General features: G+C 38.5%; 1 protein-coding gene across 1 annotated transcript; it reads left to right on the forward strand.

Moving 5' to 3' along the window:
* Positions 1-476: 476 nt before the first annotated feature.
* On the forward strand, positions 477-14,265 carry LOC146513868 (non-selective voltage-gated ion channel VDAC2). The gene is made up of 9 exons (XM_085167663.1): positions 477-617; positions 3,244-3,314; positions 4,037-4,086; positions 9,771-9,923; positions 10,011-10,063; positions 10,905-11,126; positions 11,559-11,709; positions 11,811-11,868; positions 13,441-14,265. The coding sequence occupies exons 2-9, from the start codon at positions 3,248-3,250 to the stop codon at positions 13,530-13,532; spliced, it is 846 nt and encodes a 281-aa protein (XP_085023789.1). The 5' UTR covers positions 477-617; positions 3,244-3,247; the 3' UTR covers positions 13,533-14,265.
* Positions 14,266-14,309: the final 44 nt, after the last annotated feature.

Here is a 14,309-nt window from a genome sequence, read left to right on the forward strand (position 1 = left end):
TTCCCACTGTCGCCAAAGTGCTTGCTCATAGGGGGTCATATGATTGTTGGATTTTTCTCTGTATCTATGAAGCGCCTTGAGGCGACTTTTGTTGTGATTTGGCGCTATATAAATAAAATTGAATTGAATTGAATTGAATTGAATTTCCAGCTTCAAACTCATGCCTCATGCCTTCTCTTCCTTCAAAACTACCTCTGCTCCATTTCTCTTCCCAGGTGGAAGGGAAGGCCTTGCTTCCTTTCTGCCACGTCTCCTGGACACACAGTGTATCTATCTACAGTAAGATACAGTAAATGTGACTGACAGTCTGAAAGCTGCATTAATGTCCCAAGACTAAGCGTCCACGAATAAGGCACGTTGTTGATATATCCGCCTCTGTGTTCTAATAAACGTTTATTGCCTCCCATTAACAGTGTCTCTGATATATCTCTTGCTCTTATAATACCTCTTTGTTCGCTTCTAGTCGATAGCGCGCATGCGCCATGATAGATCTCCTTCATTGTGCCCTGTCCCCGTGGCATTTTCAAGCTAGGTTAGCTGTCAATTCACTCCACCGCATCACGGCAGGGACGCTCCGGGCTGTGCAGACTCCTTTTGCAAATACCTTTGCTGCATCGGTAACAGTGCTGATAAATGTTAAACATATCGCTGATCTTTATAACCCCTGCGTAGCTATTTATATCTGCTGTTGCTTCTTTGAGAATTGTGCGTTTATCTCCAAGGTTAGATGTCCAGCTAGCATGTTGTAACGGTATAGCTAACGGTATCTGTTATGTAATGATGTTTAGCTTTGCAGTGCACAGTTAAATCCTTTGGTTCATTGGTTTCTAGAGCTCCATTGCAGCGACACAGAACGGTCAAGCTAGGCACGGATTTAGCAGCCGTACCAGTGGGGTTTCTGTTTAGCTGGATATAAAAGTGTGCGTGCGTGTGTGTGTGTTTGGGAAAGGAGTAGGGTGTCACTAATATGCTTGCAACTATCATATTCTTTTGCTTGTTAGTGTGTCAGTGCAGCTTAGACAGCAACCAGCTAACTGACTGTCAAACCCCCTACACGCCTTCCTCCCGGCCATCTGCTATCCTTTGTCCCAACTAAGAGATGCAGCACTGAACGTTTGCGATGAGCAGAACGAGCTGTTGTTTAGCATTGGTCACTTGGGAACTTATCTATACCAGCTGCTTGTACACATAAAGTAATAGTCCGATTATAACGGCAGTATATTCAGTAGAGAAAGAAACACGGAGCCCCCGTTTTGTATGCTACCCCACATTGAGTTTTTTGTTCTTCATACAGCAATCGTAGCCGGTTCATGAGTTAGCGCGCGTGTACAAATATATGGAAATGTGGCTTTATCTTATTTACCAAATTATTTTGCACATGTCTCGTTTAGAGCTCCGTGTGAGTCTATTTAGAGTTACATCAGTCATCAGTACAGTAGCGCTAGTTTCTCATTTCCTTGCTCTTACTGTGAGTGCATATCTTGTCCCACACACACACACCCAAACGTGTGTGCAGTGGTTTCCTATAATATAATATAATAACAACATAGTAGGTAGGTAGGGTAGGTTAACATAAGTGCAGTAATAACAGCAGATGTTTCATCAAATATAATGAGAGTAAGAGAGAGCCAGAGGTAGAACCTGATAATTACAGTACTGCTGTCAGAACTAAAGTCAACTCGCTTTACCACAGTATATGATTTAGTAGAAGACCATTACAAATACGCAAGAAAGAGCTCTTGGCGTACAGTAGCTAGAGGGAATTGCCTACAAACTGCTGCCACTTTGCTGTTTGCACCCTGCATACTAATTATCAAAGGCTTACTCACTTTAACACTTTGTAATCATCAATGGCATGCATCTCACAACAACCAAAATGCAGCAGAACTTGATTCATGTTCACTGTGGCAACTGTTTAAATTCTTATTTTTCCTGGAAACTGGTTTGAATCCAAGTGGACATGTTAGTTGTGGTTTTAACATTGGCGTAGCTTCTATTAGGTTGACACTGTGTAAAACACAGCTTAGCTTTGTTATTTGGTCCTGTATTGCGCTGTAGATGTTCATGTACAAGTTATGGTTCATTCTTATATTGTCTGTCAAAGCTCTTGAGATCACGAGGAAAAAGAGATACAGAACAGAGCAGTTAACCCAGGTGTTAGTGCAGCTTGTGAATCCCATGTGAAACCACTGTAGCTCTCCAGGTCGTAACCGCTGACTGGTGGTGTATTAAACACAGAACAGCATAGAGTTGAACCTAATGGATTGGGCATTGTAACAGTTTTCTGCTTGAGGTTTTTTGGACCTTCCTGACTCAGTGCATTGCTTGGTGGCTCTTCTTGCTTAACCAAAGTACACCAGTTTCTGCCTGAATACTGTTGTTTGCTTAAAAGGAGTCTATCAAAGAACAGCTTGTTCCCTTCTGCTGGATGTCAATAGGTAACCCGACTGTTTAATCAGGTACAGGCAGTTATTGCATTCAGTAGGTACACGGGAGTCCATCCTAACAAAATGGGGACTTCAGCAAAAAACCTCAAACGTCAGCAACTTTCAAAAAGGTTCTGGTGACTGTAGAGACAGTGAAGAATGAAGTACAATGAAAATCATTATCATGTTCAAGAACCCAGTTTGAGAATGGCTTGTGATCTTGATGGAACCTGTTTCCAGTCCTTGGCTGACAGGTGGTCTTCTGCTGCTGCAACTCATGTGCTTCATGGTTCAACATGCATACCTTAGTTGTGATGAGTGGTTATTTGAGTTACTGTTGCATTCCTGTCAGCTTTAAGCAGTCTGACCATTGTGCTCTGACTTCTTGCATCAAGGCATTTTCATGGAGAACTGCTGCTCACTGGATAGTTTCTCTGTTTCGGACATGCTCTGCAAACATTCTCTGTTCTCAGTTTAAACTTTAGCAGGTCATGACCACGTTTATACCCATGCCTTAATGCAGTAGCCTTGTTATTGGCTGATTAGATATTTTTGTTAAAAAGCAGCTGAATATGTATATCTAGTGAAGTAACCTGTGACTATATACAAAAACCACTGAGACTTTAACTTTTGTTAAGTGCTCATAAAGTATGAGCACTTAACTGAGCAGTATAACCAATTGATGAACAACATGGATGGTCATACCCTGTTTCTAAAGATGAGTTTTTACTGCTAAGCCTTTAAACACTTGTGTAGAATAAAGATATTGTGAAGTTTCAAATTTGACAAAAGAAACATCTGCCTTTATTTTCTCCAGCACAATGGCTGTCCCTCCAGCATACTCAGACCTGGGCAAGGCTGCCAAAGATATATTCAGCAAGGGATATGGTGAGCACTGTTTTAAGCTTAGGAGTAAATTATTAACTGTGGGGAATTCCTAAAGTACAACTTATTCTGTGTGCTTCTTATCCACACTACACATTTAATAAATACACTGATGTGAACAAAACTAAAAGTCTGGATATAATTTCAGACATTAGATACTCATTTTTTGAAAGTTGAAATTACAGTTTTGTACATATAAGGTACATGTTTGTTTTTTGAAGGAGATACCAGTATGTACAAAAAATATATAATTTATGTATGAATTCATGGAGTATATAAATCGTATAAATCTAACAACAGACAAGAGTCTCTAAAGAACTATCAGAGCAGCACCTCGAATGTGGTGAAACACTTGAGAATGAGCAGATGTAACTGGTAAGCAGTGATTGAATTTTAAAAAACAAAAGAAATCAACTTGTCTTTTAGTAAATAAATTGGGTGCCCGCCAGCATACCTGGACAGCCTGTCCAAGTAAAGTCTGTGTAGGAAACCACAAAGGAAGGTTTACAAGCTCGTCTGTTGCTCGTTTAACATTTTAAAATGATGTTACAGCTAGTCTGACCACAACGTCAGACTAGCTGTAACATCATCATTAGTCTTTAATAATAAACCACCTTTGTGGAGGAAATCTATCTAAAAATGTTAAATTATGCCTTTTTAAACCTTCCTGTCTCTGATTTGTTTTGCACATAATAACTATTAACTCATATTTTGTAATCAATCAGGCTTTGGTGTTGTGAAGCTGGACCTCAAGACCAAATCACAAAGCGGAGTGGTGAGAACACTTTTTTCTTTTCATGTTCTTTCTTTATTCTTCACTTTTCCTTTGCCTTTTCATGCCAATCTCTAACCTCCAAATCCTGCTGCACAGGTACCCTCTCATGCTCAATGCCTTATTTAATTACAGTAACTGGACTCCTGCTGTGACTCGGAGCTGAAAGGGATTTAAAGCTGTTTTCACACATGAACTATACCTCTGAACTCTTTAGACATTACCCAGCAGAGCTGCCTGCACGAAGGCAGAAGTCCAGACAGACTGGACATTAAATCTCTGTGTGGCAATTTGATAGGTGGTTGTTTAGATAATTCATAACAAGTGACTGAATGTCATATACTGTCTGTGCTGCTTCCTTCAGGTGACCCTCACCTTAACCAAACAGAGTTATTTCCATTAGTGAGAACATGTCTGTTGAGTTCATGTGTAAAAACATCTCAGGTGGACGAATGGCGCTGATGTCGACCTGCTTGGCTTAATGTGCTCTCTGTTCTTGAGAAACATGACAGGCCTGCAGGTGTGCATTTGTGGCTTATCTGTCTCTCTGGTCACCTTTCCTAACCCTTGCTCTGTCTCCACGCTGCTGCCCTGGACTGCTCGCTCTCTAATGTAGATGGTAAGATCGGTGTCAGAGCTGACTGCTCTGTCTGTCTGTGTAACTCAGAACAAGTTTCCATGGATTTCTGTTCTGTTAACTTACCTAAACCTTTGTTCAATTACAAGTCATTTTTTCAGTTGTTATTGTGGTTAAATTGTTTTTTGTCTTTATAATATTCATAAAGCATGAAAAAATGATTTTCTCTCTCTTCACACTCATTTATACTATTTCCATTTCTTTATGGAGATTGTCTTTACTTTGGGTTGTACTCCTTTACATTATTTTTGCAATATTATACCTGACCAAACAGTATGTTGTATGGTTGATAAAATGCCAGAAAATGGAGAAGAATATTATTAAGCTTTTATATTAATTTCAGGCTCAATATTTAAATTTTTTGTGCTACCTTTACTGCTCAAAATAGTCCTGTATTTATGTTTTACTTGGTCTTTATTTCACTGGTGGAAACGAGACATTTTAGCTTCTCTCCTTTTTTAGCCACTGATTGGTTACATTTTGAACAGAAAAGGTTTGAACAGTGGGTGGGTGGGGCTTCGGTGCTCATCACTAGTGCTGTGTGCCTGAGAATACCATGTGAGGGATATTTCCCTGCTGACATCATGCTTAGCCAAGAGTTTAAAAAAAAACCTTCTGAAAACGAGTGTTTAGAGCAGTCAGGGTGCTGACTAATGAGGACTGGTAAACAACCAGTCCTCATTATTTGAAACTTTGAACATGTTCAGTGGTAAATGTCTTTTTACTCAAGCGTCATTCACACTTTTTTCTGTATCCAAGCCCTTTGTCTAACATTTGCGCATACACTCCCACTTCAGCGGATGCATCAGAGGCAACTCGGTGTTAAGTATATTTCCCAAGGATACTTTGAGAATAAATTGGGCGGGAATCAAGGCACCGATCTTCCTTTACCTCCTGAGTCACAGCCACCCCCAAACAGCCATCATTGTAATAAGATATGTATGAGAGAAAACATACAAGAAGAGACTTGGAGGAATTTAAAAACGGGAAGAAAGCAAAAAGATGCATTGGGTGGCAGGGCTGCACTACACTTTTATCTAGCTAGCTATTTAAAAAAAAAATCTGAATGGCATTGTTTCATTATTCTGTCAACAGACCCTTTACTCTAGAGCAAAATAGCTCAGTAACTTTGATTGTCGTGTTCTGTATTATAGGATGAATCGAATGACTTGACACTGATCAGTTTGCAGTTACCCAGGTTACCCAGGGAAATGACTAGGGCTGTTCCTGGTCAGTTAATAGGTAATTGATGAGGCCCTTAGTCACACAATCTTTCTTAAATGCCATAAAATGTCACCTGAGTGTGTTAAAGATGGAAGCAGCGTCTGTGTTTGTTTGGTAGCTTCAGTAATGGTGACTAAGCTTTTAGAACATTTTAACTTGGACATTAGGGCTGTTCGGTATAACGATATATATTGGATGACGATATAATCATTTCATTTTACGCTATCGTTTGTTTTGTGGTGTCGCAAAATAAACTGTTTATGGCAATATTTTTTCATCGTTTTGATGGTCACTGTAGTGGCTATATTAATTTCTTAAAGTTCTTTCTTTCGCTTATATTTAATATAACCACACTATGGACGGACAAGCGCCTGTTTTTATGCGTTTTGGTTAGCAACAACGATGGTAACAGCATCGCGTGTCCGCTTGTTTATGTTCCACATAAACCTTTCACAATAAAGCTTAAGATCCTTTTGAGACTTTTCAAAATAAACTGAATCACGTGAAAGAGCAGATTGTTTACGGATGAGAAGTAAAAAAAAAAGACGCCAGGTGCTAAAAAATAAACCTTAGACTCAAACGTTAGAACAGGCTTTTCCCCGCAGCACGCCGTGTAGTAAATACTCACAAAGAAAACGGCGGCTGTTACAACTTATGTATAAAAATGTATCGTTTCATGCATCGGTTAAAACACTCGACTCCAGGTACACGACGCCCAGCTGAAAACACTTCCCGCAAGTCGAGCTGCCTGAGATTCACAGAATTTACAGAAAATGTTACATTTTTGTGATTTATATCGTTATCAGATGATAGAATTCTTATATCGGGATATGAGATTTTGGTCATATCGCACAGCCCTATTGGACATCATGTGCTATGAAGGCCTTTATGTCACAACATGATGCATGTATTAGTCAGTCTCTAATACAACTGCATTGACTTTTCTTATATTTATGTCTGAATTGAGATTTCTCTTTGGACTCACAGAAGTACAATCACAGAAACTGTGCTGCCGTTGTCTCAGTTCGTTGACAGATTTTCACACGAAGATATGTTGTTGATTCATATACATATGTTGTTTTGCGATGCATACATAGTGTGTGGTGATGGCTTATCTGATCATTACCTCAGGTTTTTTTTCTGCTTTGACATGTAAGATGAAATTAGTTATCGTTAGCACACACTGAAAGACTTGTCGATACAAAAATCATCAGCAGGGCACCACTTTAAATGTACTTTGTAATAAATAATTTATATAGAGAAAAGCCCTGATTGTAATTTAAATCAAATACAATTTGCTTTGAAAATATAATTTGAAATAAAAAACAAAACAAAAACAATGCCACATGTTGCATTACTTTTTAACAGATTACAGATTTCTGTACAATGCTACCTTAAGTAATTTGGAACACTATCTAACTCGTATTACCTTTCAGATATTATTTTACTGGCAATGATGTTGGCAAGCTAGATACCGTTAGCTAGCTAGCTGTAATTTGGTTGTGCTGTATAAATCTGTGTTAGCTCAGAGGGTTAGCTTATAAAATACATTGAAAAGTGCCAGCTAAATTCAGGCTCAAGATATGGATTAATTAGCTGACCTTACCTACTGTTATAAAGTACTTTTTTTTTATTGGTGGTTCAATCTCTGCCTTCTCCAGTCTGCCAAAGTATCATTGGGCAAAGTACTGAATCCCAAGTTGGTTTGTGATGCATCCATCACATGAAAGAATTGGATCAATGTTACACAGAAAGCACTTAGGTATAGAAAAAAGTGCCTGTATGAATATAGGTTAAAGAGGCATGTTGTATAAGAGCCAGTCCATTTAATATTGTTTACATTTGCTACAGCATTCATGTGTGGTAGCTGTATATATATCTCTATTCTATACACATCCGGTAACATTTAGAGGGATCTTAAATGGAATCTAAAATCATCTTGGCATCCGGTAACATTTTTGACGATATTGTGATTTTAGTGACACAAGGCTAAAAGCCAATTCTGAGACATGTCTGAACCATGCTGTGTTGAATTTGGTGGAATCTTCATTGTTGACTTGAATGGGTGTGATCGGAACTAGAATACATTTCTGCTGGTAGGACTGATGTTGATATGCCAGTACAGAAAAATGTCTTATTAACATTGGGAGGTGGATTTGTGTTTTTCTAATGACTTGGCACTGTTCTTACTCATTTCACTATGCATAAAAGCAGTCTAATCTTATTTTAATAAATGCAAGTGAGGGCAACAGCTAGGGCTGGGTATCGTCACTGATTTCTAGGATCGATTCGATTCTGATTCACAAGGTCCCGAATCGATTCGATCCACGATTCGATTCAATTCAATTCGATTCAATTTGATTAGATTTGAATATGGGAAATTTTGACAGTCAGAAATATTATAATTCAGATCAGTAAATTTACATATTTTTGTATCTATAAAAAGGAAGCTGACACACGCAAGACTTTATCAAAGGTGTGAGCGTCACAGCAGAGGCCTTTGTATCAAAGTAGCTGAAGATAAAACACAGAAAAACATGAAGGTTTTCCTGGCCTGGATTTTATAAAAAATATTCTGCAGTACATCAAAAACGAAAGAAAACCATTAACCAACACATGAACGTTCCTCTGACGTTACAGCGGTTTTATTAGAGACACGGCTAAGCGTTTTGCATTTTGCATAATTTTAAAAAGTTTAAATTTGTTCAGTATTGAACAGCAGAAATTAGGTTTTCTTTTCGGAAATATGTAAACGGGAAAAAAACAGCGGCCGACAGCGCTGTAAACAACGGTAGACTTGTGCGTAACAAGCAAGCGAATAATGCAGAAAACAGTACAGAGAGAAAGAGAGAGAGAGAGAGAGAGGGAGAGAGAGCTGTGCATGAAGTGTGATTTTATTGTGGTGGAAGCAAAACAGGAAAAGTCAGAGGGAATTCATGACGATGTTTATGTGAAGCGTAGTTTGGATCTTCTTTTGCTGCTGGTTCGGTCAATATTGTTTGGAGAGAGATAAAATAACAGCTTTAGAATCGGCGCAAAAATGGCGTAAACACAAAGCGTGGACCCGCCGACAGATCAGAATCAGCGAGCTGTCGGCTTTCAGCCCTGACCGTGTCCGTGCCGTCAGGTGAGAAAGTCACATCTCACTGATTCTGATCCGCGGGTCCTGCTGTGTGTTTACGTCTTTGTGCAGAATCCGTGTTCCTGCTCTCATTTACTGTCTTAGCTGTTTGGTGGTTGTTGAAATTTTGTGAGATTTCCCCTGAGATTCTGTCATTTCGGGCAAAATAAATATATATTAAAAAATCGATTCAGGATTTTAATGAATTGATTTCACGTTATCCAAGCCAGAATCGATTTTAATCGATGAATCAATTATTAAAACCCGCCCCTAGCAACAGCCACTGTCTGAAAATTACATTGCATTCTTACATATATTTTTCAAGGTTCTCTTTTTTCCTTTGTTTTTAAGCATGCACTCTTGTTTAAAAAAAAAGTGTTCTAGTGCTTATTGTCAGTGGCAGTTTAGATAATCACTTTGTTGTAATCATCATGTTTATCATTGTTTTTGTGTTCACTTTCTGTTTGTCTTCTGCCTCATTAGTGTCTTGCATGCATTCATCTGTGAGACTGTCTTATTATGTCAGTGTATCTGTATTGTTTAATATGTAGAGTACATGCTGATGATTATCCCTGTATTTTTGACATGCCTAATTATATTTGGTCTCAGTTCCTTTTTCCATTTTGATATCCAACAATTTAACAATCTGCGCAACAATACTTTGCATTCCACACTCATGCTTTTTGCTGATTGGTCCTTCACCAGGAGTTCAACACATCTGGCTCCAGTAACACAGATACAGGGAAGGCCTCAGGGAGCCTTGAGACCAAGTACAAGATGAAGGAGCTAGGCCTGAGCGTCAACCAGAAGTGGAACACAGATAACACCCTGGGTACTGAAGTCACTGTGGAGGACCAGGTGTGTGTTTGTGGTTAAGAAACTGATTTAATTGTTTAAATGTTCCTAAAAAAAAACTATTGACTCCAAGTTTTACTTTACCTATAGCTGGCTCAAGGACTGAAAGTTGGCTTGGATACATCTTTTGTACCAAACACAGGGTGAGACTCAATTTATTAGTTTGTGTGACTTATACTGTGTTATGTAATCAGTATTAACTTTGGGTCAATCCTGGATAAACAGAGTGCTGACTCTTTTTTCCACTCTTGCCTTGTTAATAATTAGCTGCAGGCTTTAAACTTCTTTTAGCCTCAAATTCAGTCCTCCTTTTTAAACCTTTAACTACCGATATAGTAAAAGCTGTACACTTAGTTTACTAATATTTTCCAAATCTGATAGAACAATTGAACAACAGATAAGAGAAGTTTTCATCCAGCTGACCTCACTCACTCTTTACATGTTATTGTGTGCTGACAAAAGATGGACACACATAGAGGTTCCTATAATTATTAGTAACATCTAACAACTACACCTCGAATATATTCAAATTTGAAAGTTCTTCTGCGTACTTCAATGCCTCTAAAAATTAATGTTGTTATTCTTACTTATTGTATCCACATTGATGTATAGTAATGTACCGCTACAGAGTCTCAAAGAATAAGCTGATTTCTCAGTGTCGTATATTTCCTTTAACTTATTGGCCACTCTGTTTCTCTTGGCATGTCCTTATCAAAGCATTCCCTCTCTACTAATATATTTTTGACTTTCCTACTCAGTCTGTGTCAGAATCTAATTAGAATTGTGTTTACAGTAATAACAGAACATGTCAGCTTATGCAAAAGTGTGGCTCATTCATGTGGTTTAAATAGTGTTTTAACAGCAGTGGAGCTGTGTGATCTGGGAATTCAGTACATCATATTGTTTCCAGATAAGTTGGAATTTATTGTTGTCATTGGTTTTGGTATTTTAATGGCTCATCACTGTGATTAACCAACTTTTCAGCAAGAAGAGTGGCAAGCTCAAGACTGGCTACAAGCGTGACTATATGAATATTGGCTGCGATGTTGACTTTGAGGGTCCCATTATCCACGCTTCTGCTGTGTTGGGCTATGAAGGCTGGCTGGCAGGCTATCAGATGGCCTTTGATACGGCCAAATCCAAACTGGCTCAGAACAACTTTGCACTCGGATACAGGGCCGGGGACTTCCAGCTTCACACCAATGTGTGAGTGATTTTACATACGTACATAAACAGTTTGTAAAGATGCTTTGTTGCTTTTCAAATTATGGGCATCACATATCTAACTTCTGTTGCTGTAGACAAAGCTCTGCACAAAAACCTGCTGGGTGGAAGCATATTGGGCTTGATTTGTTTCTACCCCTCTACCCTTCTACCCCAAAAGCAACTTCCCCACAGGATTTGTGTCTCCTCCCATCTCGAACCAGACTTTTCTCATGGAAATGTTCACTTGGAACTGATTTGAATTTAGTGGCAAATTGTCCCAGTGACCTAAAACACATTTTTGGGCATCAGTAACTAATTTCATTATGGGTTGTCATAAGTTGAATACAAAGAGGGATGAATTTATAATGTGGAGACTGGTCTGCAGGATAGACTTCTGTTTGCTTAAGTAAATAAATGTCTGTTCTCTCTCAGTAATGACGGGACTGAGTTTGGCGGCTCCATCTACCAAAAGGTAAATGACGAGCTGGAGACAGCGGTTACTCTGGCCTGGACAGCTGGCAGCAACAACACTCGTTTCGGCATTGCTGCCAAATACAAGCTGGACAAAGATGCCTCTCTGTCTGTGAGGACTGACTCTTCACATTCACATGCACTGTTGCTGAAGCATATTCTCACAAACCGTTGTGCTGTTGTGTCTGACGCCCTGTCATGTTTCCCCTACAGGCCAAAGTGAACAATGCCAGTCTGATCGGAATAGGCTACACCCAGAGCCTTCGACCAGGTGGGTTACCTTCCTCGACTGTGCCATTGGCACCCAGCAAAATACTTTCCCAACCTACACAGGAAGATCTTGGTTGTTTAAAAATTTTATTCAATTTTATTTATGTCGCACCATTTACAACAACAGTTGCCTCAAGGCGCTTTTATATTGTAAGGTAAAGACCATAAAATACAATGGTATATAATATGTAAATCCATGACTTGCAAATCTCACAAACTGAATTTTTATTCAGAATAGAAAGTAAAAAAAATCACATGTTTAAACTAAGTTTAAATAAAAATTCTAAGAAAAAAAAAAGGTCATAATGAATTTGATGGCAGTAACACAGTAGTGCGTTAATATCTGGATAATGAGGAAACCAGTTGCTGGACATTTGCGAGGGGAATGTTTTCATATTCTTGTTGCATATATGATTCTAAGTAAACAACAGTTTGTGATGCACCAAATATTTTTAGTTGGTTTAAGGCAGGGGTGTCAAACTCAAATACACAGTGGGCCAAAATTCAAAACTGGAACAAAGTCGCGGGCTAACATTAATATTTATTGAAAAAAAATCTTCCTCTTGATATAAGAATGAATCTTTTCTTATGGACTCAAGCAAGTTTTGCTGAAAAACTGAATATGGAACACGCAAAGCTTAGTACTAAACAATATATATATTAGCTGTATAATACCAGTAGGCGAGCTCTAATAGTAATTTGGTATGGCTTCTATGGTTTAAGGCCTAGACTGCAGACAGGCCAGTTAAGCAGCTGGAATCTTCGAATATGAAGCCATGTTCCTGTAACATATACAGTATTGAGTTTAGCACTGTCTCAACCATGAACACTCTTCCCTGTAAAAGATCTTGTCTGTTTACTAAAACCATATAACTTTCCCTACTAATGGTGCATTTTAGATCCTGAGATATTCAAAGTCTTCACAATTATATATTACATCTTAACGTAAAATTAAAGTACATTATTCTAAAAATATTCTGAATATCAACTTTTTTTTCCCGCAGACTCAAATATCTCCCTATCTTTACTTCTTAGAAACTCTAGCTCTCTGAAATGCTCTCTTTATACCCATACCCCCATACTCATGTTATTGACCTGTTGCTCTTGTCCCAGCTATTTTGAAATGTATGGCTGCCACCAAATTAAAAGCTAATAGTTTTCATGAAATAGTAAAATGTAAACATTTAAACATTTGAAATGTTTGTGTTTTTTTTAATGTTCTAGTGTGAATAAAATATGAGTTTATGATGTTTGCAAGTCATTGCACTTTGTTTTATTTACATGTTACACAGCATAACAACTTTTTTGGTTGTACAAAATGTTTTTATTTTAACCCGTTTCAGTCGATCAAAAATTTGAAGCTTGTGAGGGCAACCTTGACTAAGAAATTCAGGAGTTAATATCTTGATCAAGCAAGAAGGGGCAAACCATGTGCTTTCAAATTTACACCACACACTTATACAGGATAGTTAGGATAGGATAGACGCACTGATACTCGTGCCCCCATGTCAACTTTTTTGAACAGGTCTAAAATTGAAAGTGTATCTACAACGTTATGACTGTGTCTGTGCAGGTGTTAAGGTCACCCTCTCAGCTCTCATTGATGGCAAGAACTTCAACGCCGGCGGACACAAAGTCGGCATGGGCTTCGAGGTTGAGGCGTAAACACGAAACCTACCAATAAAGAAGAAGAAGCCCACTTCAGCACTTAGTTTTCGGCACCCTCCTATCACGATAACTTGTCTCCTTCTCTTGTCTCTGGACTCTCCCTCACACACCCCTCCCTTGTTCATACTTCTGATGAGCATTTCTGACAGCAATAGTCAAGTCTTAGCATTATGCTTAAAAAGTTGTGAGGCTGATCCTGAAACTGGCGGTGCATAGTTGTGGAGAATTGTTTTTATGGCGTTTGAAATAACTATTTATTTCCCTGTAGGTCTTGAATGAAGTAGTTGTTGGTGTACATGTGTAGCTCATTTAAAGCTTCAGTACTGAGTTATTACTGCATTCCTAAAAGCATGTCAAATGAAGGGTTGGATGCAGAGCTTAAAGCTTATTTGCTTGGTTAAAAAAGGTGTAGAGTGTCTCTCGTCTCTTTATTTTTGTATCCATTTGAACGGTTTTGGCTTTTTTGCTGCAATCCAAGGACTATTTAATCCATGTCATTGTTTTCATACAACACATATCATTAAATATTGAAGTAGTGGTGGATGAAGTTAAAGACCGATTTCTGGAATGACGACATGAAAGATGTTAGATCTATTCTTGCACATGTCTCAAAATGCTCTTTTAGCCCTTTGTGACTTCTGTTTTTGGTAGGTGAAATCAACATAATGGAATCTTCTGGTAGCTCTTTGGGTTTTTTTTGTTTTTTTTTACATTTCTGCAGTGTTGTTTTCATCTATCTGTCTCAGCTCAGCGGTCACAATGAAAGTGAGGCTA

This window comes from Neolamprologus multifasciatus, chromosome 7 (assembly GCF_963576455.1).
Source record: "Neolamprologus multifasciatus chromosome 7, fNeoMul1.2, whole genome shotgun sequence".
In the NCBI taxonomy this organism is placed as follows: Eukaryota; Metazoa; Chordata; class Actinopteri; order Cichliformes; family Cichlidae; genus Neolamprologus; species Neolamprologus multifasciatus.